General features: G+C 37.0%; 1 protein-coding gene across 1 annotated transcript; it reads left to right on the forward strand.

Annotated features, from left to right (window-relative positions):
• The first annotated feature begins 3790 nt into the window (after positions 1-3790).
• On the forward strand, positions 3791-18807 carry tars1 (threonyl-tRNA synthetase 1). The gene is made up of 19 exons (XM_063489317.1): positions 3791-3939; positions 4652-4729; positions 5062-5252; positions 6660-6783; positions 7328-7452; positions 8207-8324; positions 8417-8481; positions 8879-8957; positions 9187-9333; positions 9861-9959; positions 11068-11234; positions 11832-11994; positions 13322-13459; positions 15443-15520; positions 15605-15705; positions 16925-17029; positions 17275-17347; positions 18003-18117; positions 18247-18807. Exons 1-19 carry the CDS (start codon positions 3880-3882, stop codon positions 18393-18395), a joined length of 2175 nt encoding a protein of 724 aa, XP_063345387.1. The 5' UTR covers positions 3791-3879; the 3' UTR covers positions 18396-18807.
• Positions 18808-22050: the final 3243 nt, after the last annotated feature.

The following is a 22050-nucleotide window of genomic DNA, read 5'->3' on the forward strand; positions in this document are numbered from 1 at the left end:
GATACTTGGTAAGCAGAGCAATCAGTGAAATGATACCAATCAGCAACAAGACTAATCTGTTCTTTGTTATTGTGATTATGCATGCATTGTGAGCGTAAATTATGTGCGATTAGTTTGCTCATCTGTTTAAAGATAAAAAAAACACATACAGGTACTTCATAATGAATATGTTGGGTATGTGAGCAACAACATAATGAGATTAAGGATTTTGATAATTAGGTTTCCATAGTTTCATAAATCAATTAAAGCCTGAATAAGATTGTCGTATTACAAAAAAAGAGAGAGGCAGAATTTCTTTTCCTCTTCCTTAAATACTTAAATACCTCTTTTCTCAACACTATCAAAATCTTCAGCAAGAAAAAAGAAAAAAATTCGCTTAATGCTGATTAAATTGCACATTTAAAAAACAAACAAATTTGAAATTATAACAAAAGGTATAAATCTCCAATATATACTCAATATATACCCAATATATACCCAAGTCCAATATATACCCCATCCTTTATAAACCACCAAGAGTTTACAAGCAACAATGTGTGTGGGCTCATCATTCACCAGGCTAAATGCACCTCAAATAAAGATGAATAAATGATAGCGGCTGACCTTTTTACTACAAACAGTTGTAAACTGTGAAAGAGAACGCTAGTGCTGTTTAAGAAATGCTGTGTTTTAAAGGTGCTGCTAGAAGAGTTGTTACTTTGTCCATCAGGAATACACTGTCAAATTAGAAAGGCATTATCTTCTAACAGCTAGCCAGCTGGATTGCCTCTTTAACTGTGAACTGATTGCTCACAAACAAGCAATCACAAAAACTGCTATAATAACACTGGAAAACAATTCTCTGATAAGGTCATTGTAGGAGCGGATAAAATGTGTTTGTCAATATTTCCTTGGCCAAAGAACTGACACAATGCTGAATGTGACTCCATTAGTTAAAATGCAATAGTGGAATAGTAGTGGTTGCTACTGGCAACTGAATGTTCAAATAAAACCAGCTGCTTGTGGCAGAACAGAGAGTATTAAGACCTCCACTTCCCCTTTCCCTTTTGGTTTTACACTTGATAAATGATTTTATTTTTAAAAGTAGCTCTGTCAGAATATAACTGGAAAACTTGATGAAATTGTAGCTGTGAGCCTCAGGGCAGATGGGTGGGTGCATGAAGAATTCCCGTGATGCTGAACAAAAGGAAAGCACATTTCACACTAAATAGAAGAAAGGATTTCAATCCAAATCAACAGTGGTCTAATGATGCCTATGCGCCATGTTACTCATGTCCCTTCTGGGCAACCATGTTAGCCATAATTTCCCAGTATTTAAAATACACTAACAACTCCTTAAGAAAAAGACAGAACTTTTTATTCAGCTCAGAAATGTTTTTATCCAAAGTGGTAGTAAGCCTGTGGTGTTCTTTAATTATGCAACTAAACTTGTTTTTATGTGTATTCATTAGTTTCATTTTATTTTGCAGGAAAATCTAAAAGCCCACAGTGCAAATGCATCCTTGTTAAGGGATTGTCCTGATTTTGCCATAATTGTATATTTAAGCGTGATGGGCTGTCTCTCTCTGGTGACTGGTGACCTGTCCAGGATTTGCCCTGACTCTCACCTTACCTGACAGTTAGCTCACTGAATGGCTGGATGGATGGCTGGCTGGCTGGCTGGATGGATGGATTAATAGCTGGATGGATGGATGGATGTAAGGATGGATGAATGCATAGATGGATAATACAGTTACAAATGTTTTTATAGCACCTATGATAGCAGAACAAATTTAGATACCTGTTTGTTCAGATTGTATTGAATATACTAGCGAGCATAACAGCAATGAGAATGTTAACATACTCTTGTTCAAGGTGTCTATTCCAAGTTTCATTTAAACAGCTTGGAATGTAACTGGCACACATACATTTTCACCATTTCAGATTAAAATAACCACCCTTGTCAATAACTCCAATATGTTGGGCAAGAGCATAACAAAACAAGCAATGACCCAGAATCAAGATATCACCAAAATTCACCTGTTTATTTCCCTGGTCTCCACAAAAGTCAACATCAAGTCAACAACTTTATTTTCAGAAAAATCTATTCTTTCTGCCCACACAGAAGTCGCTTGGACTGTTTTGCTGGGGTATTGCTTATTCCAGTCATTATTACCAGTGCTATTACCCAGTAAACTGAGCTCATGTCTTGAACCAGTTCTGGACTTTTAGGCTGCTATCACTAGTTTTGGCCCTTATACCTTACTTTATCTATTACATGAACAAAATAAATGAATAAATAAATAAAACATAGTTATAATAATAATTGTATCCCTTATAATCTGAAGGCCTTGTGACACAATTTAGAGAAATAAAAATAACAGTAAATTAATAAATCTGAAACTTGCTTATATCTATAGCAATTAGAAAGGTCACATTAAAACACTGATCCCTGCAGTCAGAACATAAGAAAACATTTCACAATGTTCATATTGACCTTATTAGAGTATGCCTTTGTGGTAATAAATTCCACTCTATGGACAATCATTTTTTGATGATTTTGTGTGTATGCTCAAATAACAAATGTACAAACCTATTGTAAATGCTTTGAACTGGGTTTTTTTCTACAAAGAATCCACCCTGCTTTATGTTAGAAAAAAAAGAAAATAGTTCAGGAGAAGGACAAATGACATCACCATCCTGTCTTGAAAATTTATTTTTATTGTATTGAATACAAAAGATAAAAGTGCAGAAGAGCAGAACCCATTATGTCTCTGCCTACAATGTTGCATCAGAGTATCTGTGAAAAGTCATCATTTCTCGGATATTCTGATGCAACAATATACATTTATTCCAGTACTCTAAAATCCTTGAAACACAATTAAAGGAAATGGAAATTACAGTAAATCCATAAATGGAATGTGTGCGCGTGGTGCATCACACACTTGAAAACCTAAGATGAATTTCAACTACAGAAATAAGAGAGATCATGTGAAAAAGTTTACCAATCACTCCTAGAGTCACAGTGACAATAGAGTCTCATCACAATGTGTTTTTTTTATGTAAATAAATTCTATTCTTTGGAAAGTATTTCAGACTTATGTATACACTTAGCTTAGTGTAAATGCCTTGAGCCAGACATTTTGTTTAAGTACTTTACTTTAGAAAAACAGTTTGAGGAAGAGCAAATGATGTCATCTTATAAAGAACCATCAACTTTATGTTGTTGAATAAATAAGACATACAAGAGCAAAAGAGCAGTCTCAATTATACCCATTATATCTACAAATCTATCTATGTGTTTTTATATTACCTGTTTAGATCTACATACAGACCAAGTGCACAATGTTGCGTCAGAATTTCCTGATGCAACATTATATACATAGACTATTCTGGTAGTGTGAAGGTTACAGTAAGTCATTAATAAAATGCGAAAAAGGACAGATCATAATGGCTTCATCACAACGTGTCTTCGTGTGTGTGTGTGTGTGTGTGTGTTTGTGATGCTTCTACATCACATGCTTCATACAAGGTGCACTGACCAAGTGCATTTCAGTTCAGGAGAAGAACAACTGAAATCGAAAATCATTAAAAATAAATAAATAAATAAATAAAAATCTAGCTTGATATCGTGATATGTGATTGCAATTCCTTATTGAAATACATAAAATGAGATTTGGCATTAGACTTTTTAATTAATGGACACAAACTTTGAAAGAACTATCACGTGTTACATCACCCTCCTCTCACAGGAAGCACCGCCCAAGAGCACTGCCTGCAAGCTTGCATCAGAATATCCGGGCAACGTCATCAATCCTTACCCGGCACCTTGCACCGCTTGCAGTACATATACCTCAGACTTTATCTTTCGATTTAAAGTAGGATAGCTTTAAACTTCTTATGGCTGAAAAGACTGTCGTGGATAAAATGAGCGAATTACAAGTGGACGAAGGCAAAAAGGTGAGACTTCAGTCTATGTTTTAAGTCATGTAAGGCGGTTTGCAGTTAGCCTAGCTTATCGTTAGGACCATGCTGTCATTTAGCCACTCAGTAAGAACTTTTCGGCTAGCTGGCTTTTATGGGGATTTTTGTGTTGGCTTTACTGAAATTTGTTTATCTTAAGGGAACTAGCGAAATTGTTCATTATTTCATGTTTGTGTTATGAACTTTACCACGGCACATTTAGTTAAGTCTTTTTGGCTAAGTTGGTTTGGCTAATGTAGCAAATCAGTACACGTACACCAAGGCTTAAGCCGGACTATATTCAGAATTGCGACAGTTTAATATTTCTTTCTATGTTGGTAGGCTCACACACGTCAGACCAGCTTAAGGTATTTAATGACTAGCTTGGGTTCTCCTTCTAAATCGGCACACCCAAGTGCTTTAAGTAGTTGTAACACAGCATCCTGTGCAAGGTTTTGTTATGTTTTGATCTTACTGAATATGCTAAAGTAGCAACAAGAAAGATGTATTTAAAATAACCGATATGTATACATTTTTAATTTGCCCAATATTATCTGCATTCGTTACTATTATTAAATGAGCAGTTGGTAGGAGTGTACCTTTTACATTTACATGGAAACTTTGTCCATGAGACCCTTCAACAAACATGTTTTTCACCTAGTTTCTTTTTATAAAAGTTAAATAATTACATGGTGTGATATGTGTACAGGAAGGAACTGGAAGTGGTAAAGATGGAGGAAAGAAGAAGGGTAAAAATGCTGCTGGAGACTCTGGAGGCAGGGCTGAGGTGAGTTATTATATTGTCAGGAAAGTAATGTTGTTCTGCTATTATTAGATCTTGTTTTTCAAGAACATGAATCATGTACTTGTGTAGATCTGTGTCATCTCAAAGCAACCACCCATTGGCTTCAAGATTGTGTTTTTGTTTTTGTTGTTGCTGTTTTTGTTTGTTTTTGTTTTTTTGTAATGACATTATTCAAAACACAGATTCCTTAAAATAAAATTAGACACGATGATTGTTACATAAAAAATAAATACAACTAAAACTGCAATGAGTAGACAAAAGAAATGACAATGAAAGGCTTGCTTATCTACTCTCTGTTATTTTACTTTTTTCAGCTGTCACCACAGCCTCAATACATTGAGGAACGTCTTACTTTGTACACAAAGCTGAAAGCAGAGCATGATGCTTTGATGGCAGAAAGAGCTGCAAAGGATAGCAAACCTATCAAGGTTACTCTGCCTGATGGAAAGGTTGTTGAGGCCGAGTCCTGGAAGACCACGCCGTACAAGGTGGCCTGTGGCATCAGGTCAGTGCTACAGAATGTAATTTTTCAAAGATGACCCCCTTTTTGTTGTTCCTGTAATCATTTTTAGTTTCTAAAGGCTTCACAACTCTAAAGGCAAAATTGGAAGCAGCTGGAAATCACACTTGTCAACTTTTGACTGTCTGCTGAAGACAAGAAAATAATGGGGTAAAAAAGCAAAACTTGCTTTGGTTTTGTTGGAATGTTATCCCTTAGTACCATCCAATGTAAAGTGATTGTAAAAAGGGGTACACATGAACATAAATTTTGGCAGCTACATAACAATCATTGGGGGGGGGGGGGGAAAGGCTAACCGTGTGTTTGGGGTTTGTTTTGGGGGTTTTTTTTGGTGGTATTGTTTTTTTTTTTTTTCCCATTTCATAATCTTTTTATAGATAACAAATGTCTCAGCCCCAAGACTTAAAAAGTAATTTAAGTATTAGTTTTCTTTAAATTGCACTGTTAATGGCATTATTAGCACACAGTGTATATCCCTGTCAGTAAAAACACACATTGTAAGGCCGATATAAATACATTTGGAATGATCAATTCTCAATGTAAAACAAAATATTTGGTTCTATGTAGGGTGGGTAAATATCAGGATTTACTGGCAGTACACTTCTCATTACTAGTCATAGTGAAACCACCCAATGAAATCCACATATAATGAAACTTAAGTCTTGTAGTCCTACTTTTCATAATACTACAAACGTGTACATATTAACTAGATCATTAACTATACTCTACAAAAAATATTGAGGCATGCTTCTTAATTGTTACATTCATGTGTTTTCACTCTGCCTTTACAAAGATTTGTGGGAGGAAACAAATGTTATAGTTAGCTCATTAAATTTGAGTGTGATACTGTTGCAATAAGAAATTTCTTCCCTCTGAGATATTCGACTATCAACTGTGTCATTAAGTGGCAGAGCACGTAAAGTTACAGACTGGGGTCACAGAGTGCTGAGGTGCATAAAGGTTAACAACACACTGTTGATTCAGTAACTGCAGAGCCCAAAGCTTCCTCTGGAATTAACATCATCACCAGGAGCTTCCTAGCTTGGGTTTTCATGGCAGCTTCTGTAGTTTTGTGTAGGTGGCCCAGTACTTTTTGTGGTATGTCATTTAATATAAAAGTTTGCATTTCATCATATTTGTCTGACTTAACCCATATAATGATAAAATATGTGATGTTTTTGTTCTCTTGTTGGCCATTTCTCAATAAGGTAGAACAGGAATTCTGCTAATCACAAGGGTATGGCAGAGCTATTCCCAAACTCCCTCTCCACATGTCTGAGTGTGAGAAAATAAAAGGCAAATTGTGTTGTGCTACATAAGTCCAGGCATTTGCCATTTTATTTCTGTGTCTGTACATTGTTGTGATGTAGACTATTTGTGTCTTGTGTTCAGTCAAGGCCTTGCTGACAACACGGTGATTGCCAAAGTAAACAATAGTGTATGGGACCTGGACAGACCTTTAGAAGAAGACTGCAGCCTTCAGTTGCTCAAGTTTGATGACGAGGAAGCTCAAGCTGTAAGTCAGATTTTTATTTTTTATTTTTCTCTCCCTGCTTGTACTACATAGTTTAGAAGCATAGTTTTGGAAATTCATTCTCAACATCTTCTGGATACACACAGTGTCATGCTCGCTAAACATCAAAGCTTCAGTTACCTTTTGCTTTGTAAAAGCCATATTTATATACTTGCAAAATCTTCTTTTTTTCTTTTTACACAGGTGTTTTGTTTTCAAAGCATGCAGTTAAAGCCTCAGTTCTGAGTGTATTAATTTATAATGTGCATTTTGTTTTGGGTCTCCTTTGTGCGCTTCCTCAGAATTCAATGACTGGTGTTCCTGGTGTGAATTTGATAAGCAGTGTCACTAGTTCCTTGTTTTTAAACTGGTTTTATAATACTGGCTTCATTCTTTTGTATTGTCAGCTTTTTCTCTGCTCTTTGTCTTTAACAAGGAATCTGTTCAGTGTCACAACCTTGATATTTCCCCTTAAAAGTCTTAGTAACACAAAGGGTTTGAATACTCCTGTTTTCTAAATTTGCCAAAACTTCTTTATTTTCATTAGGTTTACTGGCACTCCAGTGCTCATATCATGGGTGAAGCAATGGAAAAGGTGTATGGGGGCTGCCTCTGCTACGGTCCCCCAATTGAGAATGGCTTCTACTATGACATGTTCCTAGAAAACAATGAGTGAGTTTCGTATGCTCTAAGTTCAGAGTTTCTGTCTAATTAGTGGTGTTAGTCTGCATCCAGTGATATTTTTGGTCTGTACCTCAGGGCTTAGCAGCTGTCAATCTGGTTTACTGTCTTCAGACCAGAAGCAAACACAAAACAGACAGATTGTAACTACACTAATGCTGTCTAGCTGGGGCTATGTGTGGGGACTGAAAAACATCTTTCTACATATTTCTGTTGGAATAACAAGTCTATTCAAATTAAACAACGAGAAACAACTTAAGGGAAGCTTTGAAAGGGGGATTGAGACACCTTCAGAAATTTCAACAAGTTTTCCTCATAAACAACTTCTTAACTTGACCTTTTTGGATTCACGTCTCTCTGCTGTAGGCTGCAGGAAAGCTTGAGCAGTGCTGTCTAATTAATTCTACAACCTCCTTAATGAAGCCATTTTATGCTAATGGCATTCTTGGAGACTGTTTTCTTTTTTACAAGGATATTTTGACATTGCGTAAGCCCTAAAGCCGAGGACTTTAAAGTAGTTGCCCATCCTTGGATGAGGTTATCTGTATTACGAAGACTTAAGAATTATTCTGTTGGACAAAAGTCTGTTCTCATGGTTAAATATCTGGTCACATCCATGCTGCCCTTTGGAAAGCGTGGCAGACTAAATTTAGCAGTGGAGGCAGTTTGCATATTAATGTGGGGTTTTAAGTGAGAAAGTGTTCGGTGTGCAGTTCTTGGTGTGATTTCTTGATGTTTTGGACAGGGGTGTATCGAGCAATGACTTCCCCTGTCTGGAGAGTTTGTGCAAGAAAATCATCAAGGAGAAGCAGCCGTTTGAGAGGCTCGAGATAAAGAAGGAAACTCTCTTGGAAATGTTCAAGGTATCTTTAAACAACAGCACACGAATATGGAAAAAAAATTAAATTGATTTGATGATTTTTTTTTTTTAAACATAATCTTTTGTTTTTTCTAGTACAACAAGTTTAAGTGCCGCATTCTGAATGAGAAAGTCTCCACTCCTACTACCACAGTCTACAGGTGGGTCAGTGAATGTAATAGTATCCTGGTGATATATTCTTTTTTTGTTTGTTTGTTTGTTTGTTAATCTCAAGCAAATCAAATAAAAAAACCAGATGCACTTTATTACAGGTGCCTCAGACTTTAACTATCATCCAAAACAATTTTTTAAAAATACCGTAATGTGACTATGATATGTGTATATATATTATTTATTTATCTTTGAAAGAGATATTGATTTGCAACTGCACTACTTAATTGGTTAAAGATGCTGTGTTTAGTTTTTTCTGTCACAGACTGGGTAGACATTTCGGTGCTACATTCAAAACACATCTGGTTCTCCTAGTCAGTATTTATTTTAAATATAGAACAAAACAGGTGACTAAGTGAACTAAAGTTACAATATTTTCCATTTCAGATGTGGTCCCTTAATTGATTTATGCCGGGGACCTCATGTGAGACACACTGGAAAAATCAAGGCACTCAAGATACACAAGGTTAGACTTTTTGCTATCAGTCGTGGAAATTTATTGAACAAACTTGCAGTTAACTATATATGTGGATATAAGAGAGATTTAAAATACTGGAGTCTGTGTCCTGAATGTCTGGCTGTAAGCACATTTGTCCCTATTTTTAGAGCAGAGTTACCCTTTGTTTTATCCCCAAGGGATTTGATGGACCCAAAAGAATGATGAAAAAGCTTACGTACTCCCTTTTGTGTGCTAGAATTCATCCACATACTGGGAGGGAAAGGCGGACATGGAAACCCTCCAGAGGATCTATGGAATCTCCTTTCCTGACCCCAAAATGCTTAAAGACTGGGAAAAGTTTCAGGAGGAGGCCAAGAACAGAGATCACCGCAAACTGGGCCGGGTAAGAATTGAAATGTAAATGAGCTGTGAGTTAGGAAAATGGTCTCTCACAGGTTTCAGTGTTCTCAGTCTCTTGGTATTGCAATTGAAAGAAAATTTGAAATGTACAGAATAAAGTACTCAAACTAGTTTTTGAACAGTGTGAATACATGTATGATCTTTAAATCGGTTAATAGCATGTGTAATACCTATTTTTTAAATAAGTTTTATTTAGTGAATTGTTTGGTAAGCTCATAAACTGATTGTTACATACTGACATTAATATAGCATGACTGAAATATATCCATAAAGCAGATTTTAGTTTGCTGCTTATTGGAAGAAAACCCATAATAGTCAGCCCAGAGTGTAGGGTGTTGTAGCCATATTTTCAGTGTAATGAAGGCGTGGAAAAGGGCACATACCTAGACAAACCCTATTTAAAGCTTAAGTATGTCATGAGGTGTCTTCAAATTGAAACCAGTTTGACTTGTTTGATGGCTTTTTAAAATTTTCTGTCTCTAACAAACCCTGTTTTATTTATACATTCAGGAGCAGGACCTATTCTTCTTCCATGACCTGAGTCCAGGGAGCTGCTTTTTCCTGCCTAAGGGAGCCTTCGTCTACAACACCCTGATTGAGTTCATCAGAGTAAGGCTGAGTTGTCAGACCCACTGATAATTACTGTGATCTAACACTAAGCTTGGAGATGTAGAAAAAGAGAGGTTATTAGGCAGAAAGTTTACTTTTGCAGGAAGAAGTTCTGCGATGATGAAAATAGCTTTATAATGCACACAAGAAAAAAACGGTCCAATTTAAGCCATGTGTCATATACTTTAATACAGAGAACTAAAAAGGGATTGGTAATGTTTTGATAATACAGCATTAAATCAGTGTCTTAAGCAAAGGGCAAATGAATAGGAAAATAATTCATGTTTTCTTTCCACAACAGTAATGTTGTAAATGGAAGCTGGCACGTCCAATTTATGCTTATTTAATAAAATATTGTTTTGGCCAGGTAATAGAAAAGCATTGCTCACTGTGATGTTTACCTTCTGACACACAAATTCACTTATGAATCTCAGAAGAGCTTATTATTATCCAACACTTATTTAAAATATATTGAAACACTGACAGCATTAAAGGAAAGCTTTATTTACACCTGTTCTATTATACAGACACATAAAAGTCAATCTTTTTCAAAGCATTTATTTTCCTGGGTTTCCAGTCAGTGCAGTCATAATAGAAAACACATTCAAGGCAATTTCACTTAAATAGATTTCTGACTGAGCAGATTTGGAGTAATGAGATTTGTTTTGTTCAGAAAACAAAAAAATGGTTCTGCGTTCTGCTTTTACAAACAACAAAACACCGAAAACATCAGCAGATATCAAGAGTTAAAATAAATGACAGATTATTTTATAGTATCATCTGTCTTTCTGATTTGAACAAACCAATCAGCTCAAGGTGAATTAAAGCAATACAAAAGTGAATACCCTTATTTCAGTTTTTCCCCAAACTCTTCATAATATATGAACAAACAGGAGAATGCAAATATGCAGCAGTATAAACATGTCCCAGTGTTTGCTTGCAGAGTTGTTTACCATTTTATTTATGCATACGTCCCTTATTAGAGAGTCTCCAGGTGTTGACAGAAACCACTTCAGCCAGTTGTTTGTAGAGGTGATGAATACACAGAATTATGAAGCTGAGCTTTTTGGAACACTTTGTGAGAAAACACTGTCACGTTCATTGCCAGAGTGAGTACAGGAAGAGGGGCTTCCAGGAGGTTGTGACTCCCAATATCTACAACAGCAAACTCTGGGAGACATCTGGGCATTGGCAGCACTACAGCGAGAACATGTTCTCCTTCGAGGTTGAAAAGGAGATCTTCGCTCTCAAGCCCATGAACTGCCCTGGACACTGGTGAGACTTCTGTTTCCTCACAATCAGAGTTGTTGTCAAGTATAATTTTAGTTTTAAAGGGCAACTACAAAAGAATGAGGAAAAGAAAAACACTCCTTTTCATGCACAGTGTAGCAAGTGTTGCCTGTAGTGTGAAATATTTATTTTTTTAATACTTGTAATCAGAAGTAACTGCTTGTTGAAGGAAGAGCTGTGTATTACATATATGTCCATAACCGTCTAATTAACTCAGACTGCTGTCACAAAAGAAAATGCTTGTCAGCCAGTTCAGCTCAATGTTTGCTGTGTTTTCAGTTGTTGGCCTAGGACACTCGCTGCTGCATTGCAGTGCAAAGAAGCAGACTGCAGTTATTTGTATTCACATCTTTTATCTCTTTCCACTCGTTCAGTCTTTTGGCTGTCCACAAAGGTGACCTCTCTGAAAATCACACTGTAATCAAAATTGATCTTCAAAGTGTTAAATATATCTGTTAAATCAAATATTACACTCAGGTTTTCACAGCAGAGCAATTTTTAGGTATTGTGATTACTCTAGGTAGAAGTTGGCAGTTGCATCTTTGTGTATTTTATACATATGTTTGTTTTGTTTGGCACCAGTTTGATGTTTGATCACCGGCCTCGCTCCTGGAGAGAGCTGCCTTTTCGCATGGCCGACTTTGGTGTCCTGCACAGGAACGAGCTGTCAGGAGCTCTGACTGGCCTCACCCGTGTCCGCCGCTTCCAGCAGGACGATGCTCACATCTTCTGCTCCATGGACCAGGTGAGATGTGCATTGAAATGTGTACAACACACATTTTGGCTTTATATGAGCCCGATGAGACCAGTAAGAATTGTTTTACACTTAAAAATCTGTTTACAGTCTTGGCGTTTCCCACTAGGTATGTGAGGCGAAAAAATTATTTAAAGGATACGTAGGATGCTAATTTCCGATTAGTAGAGTAGCTTTGCATCCTACTTCAATATAATGGATATTTACGCAATACTGGGCTTTTGTGCAGGCTCTCAATGGATGATTGGTTCACTTTAAAGGCAGTTGTTACTGGTTGAGTGCGAAGCCTTCAGTTGAGACTGAAGAAAAGTAATAAATCTGTGAGTGTCGCATACACCCCTCCTGAACTGTCAGCAGTTGGGTTTCTTTTAACAAAAAAGAAAATGAAGGTAAAAAAGACAATACCCCTGACTCTGCTATATCAACTTTTGTTCCCTCCTTTAAAGCATGGCCATGTTCGGTGTTATTTGACTGAAATACTAAATTATTTCATTATTCTTTAGAAAAGGATACCATTCATACCAGTGTAATATTTCAAGTCACATTTATTACTGAAATACTTTCTAAAAATCTTTTTAATTTTTAATACATTTCCAAAGAACAGCACAGTTATAACTGCTGCAAACAAATAATATTTGGAAAGACCAAAAAAGTTTCTTAATTTTTCGGTTCATAAGTCTTATTACAGCAGCCGTGATCACACTGATTAATTTTCTCTTTACCCGTGAAGGCACTGGATTGGATGTTTAATTATTTTGATTGCACTTGTGCACAAATTATTTCATTTTTAATTTTTCTCTTTCATTGCAGCAGCTGGAAAGCACTGCTTGTACTCGTTTTTGTTTGTTTGTTTTTTGTTGCTGTTTGTGGTGGTGTGGTTTTGTTTTTGTTGTTGTTCTGGTTTGGCTTTTTCCCAGTATCTACAATCATGTAAAACAGACTGCAGGGGATATGCTCTTATGTTGCATTTGGCATTAAATTGATAATCAGTGACTTCAGCACATGGTTTACATCTAGTAAGAAAAGAAAGCAATCATTTTCCTTTCAGTTATTCTTATTGTGTTTAGTCCTTCACCTTCAAAGCACTCACTCATCATTTATTTATTTTTTTTAAATTATGATGAAATTTTGTTGTTATTTTTAAATAAACCAAAAGTTGAGCATCTTATCAAACAAAATAATTAGGTTTCATTCTCTAGATATCCTAACACAAACAAACATGAAATCAGCAGCAGAAATTACATTTGTAGCCATGTCCAGATGGATGATGCAAACACTATTGCTTTTTTTGTTTTCTTTCTTTTATCACTGACCTCAGATTGAGTCGGAGATCAAGGGATGCCTGGACTTCCTGCGGACTGTTTATGATGTCTTTGGCTTCACTTTTAAACTCAACCTTTCCACGAGACCAGAGAAGTTCCTGGGAGACCCAGAGGTCTGGGACCAAGCAGAGAAGGTATTCAAAAGGCCTCTTGCTTCACTACATATAGAAAATAAGAAAACGCTCAGTCAGTGTCTCACTGGAACATTAAGATTCTGATGTGAGATATTGTTAAGATGGAAATTCTAGAGCCACTCCACTGACAGCGAATGAAGAAGTGAGACTTGCAGACCCTAAGTACATTTATATTTTAATGAGTTTTTTTTGTGGACTTGCAGTCATGTCTGAAGAAAGGGGGGGGGGGAGTTTTTTACGCTTTGAAACCGTCTACGTATTGTTGCTTTAACTGTCTGCTTTTGCTGCCAAATCAAGTTCACAAGTTCTGTATTTTACATCTGTAGTTCGGCTCTAATTTGCTCAGCTTGTCTTTTAAACAAGCATAAACAAATAATAGAAGTGAGTTGGACTGAGTCATAATTAGGCTTTATTGCTCGGTGTTGTGGGTAACAGCATTGCAGCTTTTCATGAATGACATCAAGCATTTCTGCTGGGACAACTTGAATTGTAGGAGATGAATCTGTAGAGCCACTGTTAAATGACAGTTACTAAATGCCACATATATACTGCATTGTTGTTCCGGCAGCACTAGTCCATGAAGGACATAAAGTGTTTATTTGTCTGGCAAACCTTTGCTGGCTGCCTTTGAATGGTTGAAAAAGTTTGACTGATGTAAAGCATGTGTTGAATTAACTTTCACACAGCCTTTACTCTTCTCTTTATCTGATTGTAGAGGTATTTTATTTCAGCAGTCAGATAACTATTTCATCTGCTCATTGCCACACTCGATTCATGCCACAAAGATGTTCAATTATGTTTTCCTCTAAGTGGTTTTTTTTGTTTGTTTTTTTTTACTCTGTTGGAAACTGTCATCTGGCAGAATAAGCTGATACATTTTGTACCTTGTTGTCACCACTTCATTGATTTTTTTTTTGATTTTTTTTTTATCATGATTGTTTTGTTTTTTGTGGTGGCGGGTTTGTCATTATAATCTAGTGCAGTCTTCTTGGTGGAGGTTCAAGATACATCCTCTGTTTTTATAGCGGAAAATGTTCAAATGTTTTAAACCCATGAGCCGCTAGAAAAAATGGTTTACATTTTTGTTCTCAGGCACTGATAAATTACCATGAACTGTAGCTACACTCATCCTTGAATAGATAGAACATAATAGCAGGGTAGAAGAAGAGAAAAGCATACTTACTCTTTATTACTGGCTCTGTCTGCCCTTCTGTTTTTCAATTTATCGGTATTGTATAAACCTGAAAGAGTTCCTTTTCCTTTCTGCTCCCTTTTTACAGTCACTGGTGTCATCATTCAGTTCTCAGTCCTTCCTTTTTTAATTTAATTTTCAAGCATATCTTTTGTCTGCTGGGAGAAAAGCATTACTGATGGAAGTTATTTTTAGGCTATTTCATTATCAATAAATTGATTGGTTACAGTTACTATTAAAGTTTTAAAGACTATGTAGTTTGCTGATAAGTAGCACACTACAAATATAATTCAAATGCTACAGTATAAAAATTAAATGTACTGTATCTTACTGACTGCACATGTTAATTATGGGCTGCCGCTATCTTTTTCTAATTAACAGTTAGTCACAGTTCTTAGAATAGAAATAAAAGCCATAAAAAATATCAGCCTGCAAGTTGAACAGCTGTCTTACTTAACCTGTCATCTGAGGAAAGCACTCTTTTTAAATGCAGCACTGACTTTTAATGATTAATGTGTGCCACACAAAGGTGGAAAATTATACACACAAAAGTGACTGGGGAACTTGGCATCGTGCTTGGAAGAGAACTGCTGCATATTTCCCTCAGCTCGTTAATTCCCACAAGCAACCATAAAATATTATTGAGACGTTAGCATTTCTCAGTTCAGTGATTAGTTCCAGATGAAGAAAAGGTCAGGTCTAAAGGAGGAGCCTTGCTTAACACCTCTGTTTACCTGCACGTTTGTCAGAAACTGACATGGTAACAAAGCAGTTATTGTTTGTATTTACAGCAACTGGAGAATAGCTTGAATGAATTCGGAGAGAAATGGGTTCTAAACCCAGGTGACGGAGCTTTCTACGGACCCAAGGTGAGCTGTGCGCTGCACTAATGATGTAGCTAAACTGTGAAACTGCAGAAGGGTCGCTTTTGATCACAAGTGTTTTGTCTGCAGATTGACATTCAGATCAAGGATGCCATTGGTCGATACCATCAGTGCGCTACTATTCAGCTTGATTTCCAGCTCCCGATCCGCTTTAACCTCACATTTGTCAGGTAACGACAAGTTTTATATGTTGGGGAATTAAATTTATGGCTTATGGGATAAGCTAAAGTGTCAGTGAGAACGCAGGAAATCCAGTAACCAAATAGCGATGAGTAATATTCTTAATATGTAAATAAAACACCCCGACTTGGAGACAGTTAACATGTCTGCCAAAAATAATTACAAAATTATGTCTTCATTACAGATTTATGACAATACCCAGTAATAAAGCTTATAAGTGCAAGACCAACAAAAGAGGAGCACCACCATTGCAATTATCTGTTTCTCTTTATAGTGCTTAAAATGTATAAAGTCTAGAAGCAGAGCTCCCCCTAGTCTTTTTCTAACAATAATAAATGATATTTCTAGCAATAACAAAATAGTAGTACTTTTACTTTGCCTCAGTCTGAGAACACCTCAAACAGCTTCTGTCATTGTCTGTACAGCAGGAAGGAACAGCCAAGAATTACAGCTGTCACAGGTGATGAGCTCAGAAGTGACAGAAAATTCAGAGCTTCATGCGACTGGCAATGTCAGTCTGTGACCTATAAATGTGATTTTCACTTATTACCATAGTTCATGTGTACAATATGATCGTACTCACGTATACAGTAATGCGTACTGTTTTCCATTAATGCCATTTTAGGGAAATTTTACCAGTTATGCAAGTCTCACCTATTATTATACATCTCACGATTCAGGTCATATTGTAGTTTTTTCAAACTGTCTTTAATTGGTCATTTTTTCACTGTTGTTGCATCACTTCATAAACTGTTTGAATTACATTAGGTGATGTTTGTCAGTCGCTAATTAAATGATCTGTTGCCTTGAAAATTCACCTTGGTAAATAATTAACCTGTAAAGCATAATTGAAAGTATTAGTAGAAGCTGGCAGTTGGAGTTTGAGTTTTAAACATCATCTTGTTGCACTGAGTGCCATCTTTCACAAAAGGGCAGTGAGTGCATGAAAATGAATGTAGATGTTTTATTTCTGTCTTGGGGGGGGTGAATAAAGTGACATCACAATATAAATGACACTCTAGATAGCATATGCTGTCCTCACCTGTGTGTTAATTGGCCCTCCATCATTTTCTATTGATTGCTTTGTGTAAGTCCCTCACTTAAAACAAACATAAGTCTGATTTTCGTCCTGTATAGATGGTTGTGTTTGCTGAGGGGAAATTTTCACTCTATGTAATTTTTTTTTTTCCTTTCCGACTACTTTTGTAGCCATGATGGTGACGACAAGAAGAGACCTGTGATCATCCACAGAGCAATCCTGGGATCAGTAGAGAGGATGATCGCTATTCTCACTGAAAACTACGGGGGCAAATGGTTTGTAAACAATCAGTTTAAAAAGGTTGATTTGTGAAGTAGCACCATTCTTGATTTTGACATTTTTGGTTTATTGCTGTTCTTTCAGACTGTTCGCATGATTTCTTGATTAATGGGCTAGAAATGGAAGCATGACAGCTCAGTGGGGGGTGACATTTTTTTACATGGGTTTCTGGCAGACGGGCGGGTTTCTGGCCTGTTTTTTAATAATCAGCTAAATGCAAATATGTCCTCCTCTGTTTCAGGCCTCTGTGGCTCTCTCCTCGTCAAGTGATGGTTGTACCCGTGGGACCAACCTGTGAAGAGTATGCTGAGAAAGTAAGAACTGACCTTGGCTACTTCCGTATTTACATTTAAAGGACATTACAAACAGCACCCTCAGGCTGTTGAGCACTTTAATTTAACTTTATGCAGATTTTAAAGCCTTTACATTGATATTGTGGCTATTGGTTGGATCACTGTATGTTATCACAGACTGGAGTCATTCAGTACTGCAGTATTTAAGGATCATTAGTTCTGTCTATTATACTACTGCGTGCTTTGCCGAAATTCAGCCTACTTTGTTGTCTCAGCTTTTAAGTATAGAATTTTTTAATATTTCTGAACCAAGTCATGCAGGTTTTCGTGAAGCTGTCACGCAATGTTTTATTTAAAATTAAAATAAAAATGAAAGCAATGCTCTATTTAATTAGGATGTTAGTTCATAAATACTAATGGATTTTTCTTCTGAACATTTTTTGTTGGTGCTGAACATATTTGTAAAGGTGGTCTATAGTCCCAATATTGTAATGGGAATGTAATGTAATGGGAAAAGAGAACAGCCCCACAGTCCACTGTGATTGTAATGGTTTCTGTAATATGATCTTTATTCTGTTCAGACTAAAATGTGTAATATCTACAGACGTTTTCTTGTAAGCAAATGAATTAATTTCCAAAACATTCCTGTTGGTTGTTTCTCTCATTAATGTGGCAGGTCAAGCAGGAATTCCATAGCAGCGGCCTCATGACTGACGTGGATCTCGACCCCGGCTGCACCCTGAACAAAAAGATCAGAAATGCACAGTTGGCGCAGTATAACTTCATCCTGGGTCAGTGGCAGCACATGTTTGTTGCAGTCATGTCTGTTATTCCTGTCCTTATCGCTTTCTCACTGACCATCTAGATATTGATTTTCCTTCTCTCCCTTTTTGTCTTTGCATGTTTCCCTGTTTGGAAAGTGGTGGGAGAGAAGGAGAAGACAAGCAACACAGTGAACGTACGCACCCGAGACAACAAAGTCCACGGCGAGCACAGTGTGGAGGAGTGCATCGAGCGCCTCAAACAGCTCAAGACCTCCAGGTGTCGGAACGCCGAAGAGGAATTCTAAGAAATCAAAAGACAGTTCCTTGAGTAACATGACGGTAAAAGATTGAAATATGTTTTTGATGGGGAATAAGACTGCCTTCAGTGTTTTGTCTTTGCTCTTCTTAAATGATTTTTCCGGTATCTTCCTTTTGCTATTTTATATCACCGTTTTCGGTTGTCAAATCGCATTGTTAGTATAATTTTCCCTATTCATTGTTCTTAGACAAAATCCAGCTAGTAGGACTGTAATGTGGGGATATCTTTGAAAGGTTTTCAGAACACTGCTATGAATAAACCAGAGAACATTTTCCAAATGTAATGAAAAGAAGAGGATGAAATGGCTTGTACCTCAACTGTCAGTGTGTATCACTCATTATTTCTTCAGGGAATTGTACTTTAGTTACAATTTTGATAATTAAATCATCTATCCTTGACAGCTGTGCCCTGTGGGTTTGTTTTGTTTTTTTTAAATAATGTGGGAGGTATTGTAGAAGCAGATTGTTGTTTGCCCAACAGTCACCCAGAAAATGTACAAATAGACTATGTGCGCCTTAGCATATGCTACTTCCGGTGGGGAAACTCCTGTAGAGCGCTTCGTTTCCGGTGTGATATTCGCTCCTTGTTTACGGTCGGGTTTTCCAAAACAAGTCAACCAAATGGATTAATCAAGCGGCGATTTACCTTTCTCAAGATGTATTGGGCATTTACGGAATATATCTGTAGATGATGTTCGTCTACGTGTCGATATTTTTCCCCTGCACCTTAGAGCAAAAGAGAGAAAGGATTCAAATTCTATATTTCTCAGTATTTGTATACAGCGGTCCCTCGGATGTTATGTTCTAAAAATAACCCGCCATAGGTGAAATCCGCGAAGTAGCCAACTTTATTTTTTACAATTATTATAGCTGTTTTAAGACTGTAACGCCCCTCACTACACACTTAATACACTTCTCTCATACAGGCATGAACATTTTCACACTTTTCTCTCTTGTTTAAAACTCTCAAAGTTTAAACCTTTGTAGAAAAATAAGTCCAGTATTATAGAATGAAACCAAAGATCAAACCCTGTTTTCAGGTCCAGAACATGGGAATAGAGCAGCTGCGAGATAATTCAACATCAATGAATCAGCGATTGATGTAGCGATTGTGTACTGTACAGGAGAGACGGCATGGAGGAGATCGACAGTGGTCTGCAGCCGATCAGGACACAGAACACAATGCGCTGGTTTTTTTTTGTTTTGTTTTAAAAAAGCATGCAAAATTGCACTAACAAAATCCGCGAAACAGCGCAGCCGCGAAAGGTGACCCGCGTTATACCGAGGGACCACTGTAATTTTGAAGGTAAGTCACAACCTACCCTTCGTAAATACTAATGTATAGAAATCCTTACCAGCATGATTCATTTATTTTTTGTGGCTTTTTTTTCACGGTTTGTTGACATGCTGTGTAGGTGTGTTCTTGGCTAGCTGATATCAGCATAACAGGGAAACATTTGACTATTGTTCACCTGTAGTATGAATGCTGAACATTTGCCGATGTGTCTTCTCATTTTGTAACGCAGTTCTGCTTGTGTTGAGTGATGTAAACAACCAATTGATCTACACGCTTCAAACGTCAAAATTGATCATTTGATTTTTTTATGACACAGCAGTGGTGAGTGTTCCCACTCTGCTCTTTGGAACTTAGCGCGATCTTTCCGTTTTCGTGTTTTGGACATGATTTTGGAGTCCATCTTCGAAATAGCGATTGACAGCACAATAAAGCTACCGGAAATGTACAACCCTACATCCGATCTTAAAACAGGAAGTTAGCATTATCTCGTGCACAGGGACAAGTTTGAGTTCAGAAAAGTCAAAAAAAAAAAAAAAATCCAGCACAAAGTTATAAGTCAACAAGAATCTAAATTTCAAAGCTGAAATGAGATTGCTGAGGATGATGGTAGGGGTGGAAGTATGGAGATTGTAAAGGGAATTTATCCATGTGTTAAAACCGGATCCTTATCACCATCCTCCACTCGTGCATCATACTTTAAGACAGGAATCAGCAGTGTGCTGGCAGGTACACACCTGATGCTATTTATTACACGCTTGCTGAGCTTTGAGACCATTTACTGTGCCTGTCTGTGCTGTTAGAATAAAGCATGAGTGAGGGAGTTTTATTTAAACACTGGGAAATGCTTCCAGTTACCTATAACCAGTGTGATAATACATGCAGAGAGGATTAAACAAATAAATGCCACTTCTGCACTTTCACTGCATGTTGATTGTGTTTACTCCACAATCCGTATTGCACACAACTTGAGTTTTGGGATCATTATTATTCCGGCCACTAGTGGGTGCCATATCTGTGTGTTTTACTTACACAGCTGGAACAGACAAATGAAGACAGGTCTAAAAGTATGTGCTTTGTATCAATCCCAAAGGATTGAAATTGTAGAAAAAATGGCACCAAACATTATGTACAATAATCTAAAAAATACTTTCATTAACCGTTGGATTCTTTTGTTCACTTAGATTTAGTGTTTATGAAGTACTTAACAGGTTTAGCATTTGCCCTTCTTCCGGCAATGACTGTAACTGTTCCTTTGTTTTATTTGGGGGAAAAATGCTTAAGTCATACAAACATTTTAATTTAAGTTGGAAATAAAGCATGCACTAAGTTAGAGTGAAGGATGGTCTCATACTTGCAGAAGAGGTGGGCAAACTCTAAATACAGGCCAAAGAAAACATTTAATTTGGCTGCTCCGCAAGTTGAAGGTAATTAAATGTGCGAGAAGCCATAAGTTATTTTGGCCGATTTAGACTTTCAGCACCAAATAAAATATGTTCACAGGCTATATTTCTTGTGTAGAGTTTTATTTCATACTTCATGCACACAGATTGTTTAAATGTATGTTTTTTGTATATCCATTTTCTAAGTGTAAATGCATGAAAAGGGTCCTGTGTGTTCTGTGCAAACACTGTCTTGGCCATGACATAGTAGTTGTGAATTTTGAGTATTTGTTTTCATCTCTCTAAGGTGAGATAGGAGACAAAAATACAACAAAGAAATCAGAGGATAAGAAAAAAAAGTGTGTCTGTGTAAAGGCGCCCTCCTATCAAATCTGACCACAAGGGGGAACAGCTGAACCAGGATCTCGTGGGGGGTGAAAGGGAAGGGGCCTAATGTCAGTGGAGTGTGGGAGAGAAAAACATTTTGATAAGGGGTTAATGAAAAAGTCAATGGAGTAGAAGAGTGTCAACAGACAGAGCGAGACAGCCAGAAATCTCTGGGGATGCAGCTCGGCTGTTGACTCTCAGCTTGCCTGTGAATCCTCGCTCCCTCTTGGATCCTTCCTGCATGCTTCACTGACGACCTGGCCATGAAGGGTCACAATGCTTCACTGAACTGAGCAAACTTTTCTTTCTCATGCCATGCATGCATTTTAAGGTATTGATTCACATACTTAAAGGTCCCACTGCTGCTCTTTCCCTAGATAATAAAGTGATTCTATGAAAACCTTACAAGTGGTTTTATTATACAGTATATACCATGTTTTAATACTTACTTTTTATTTTCAGGGTCCTGAAGTATTTTGTGATCATCATGTTTCAAAAATGATAAAATTCTCAAATTAATTACTGGAGGAAAAAAAACACATTTAACCAGCAATGTGATGCTCAGACTTGGCACTGCTT

This window comes from Pelmatolapia mariae, linkage group LG12 (genome assembly GCF_036321145.2).
Source record: "Pelmatolapia mariae isolate MD_Pm_ZW linkage group LG12, Pm_UMD_F_2, whole genome shotgun sequence".
Lineage (NCBI taxonomy): Eukaryota > Metazoa > Chordata > Actinopteri > Cichliformes > Cichlidae > Pelmatolapia > Pelmatolapia mariae.

Excerpts from the sequence above, each read along its gene's own strand:
- tars1 (XM_063489317.1), top strand. The coding sequence starts at position 3,880 with ATGGCTGAAAAGACTGTCGTGGATAAAATGAGCGAATTACAAGTGGAC. Across the intron at positions 3,940-4,651 it reads AAGTGGACGAAGGCAAAAAG|GAAGGAACTGGAAGTGGTAA; the intron begins GTGAGACTTCAG and ends ATATGTGTACAG. Across the intron at positions 7,453-8,206 it reads ATGTTCCTAGAAAACAATGA|GGGTGTATCGAGCAATGACT; the intron begins GTGAGTTTCGTA and ends TGTTTTGGACAG.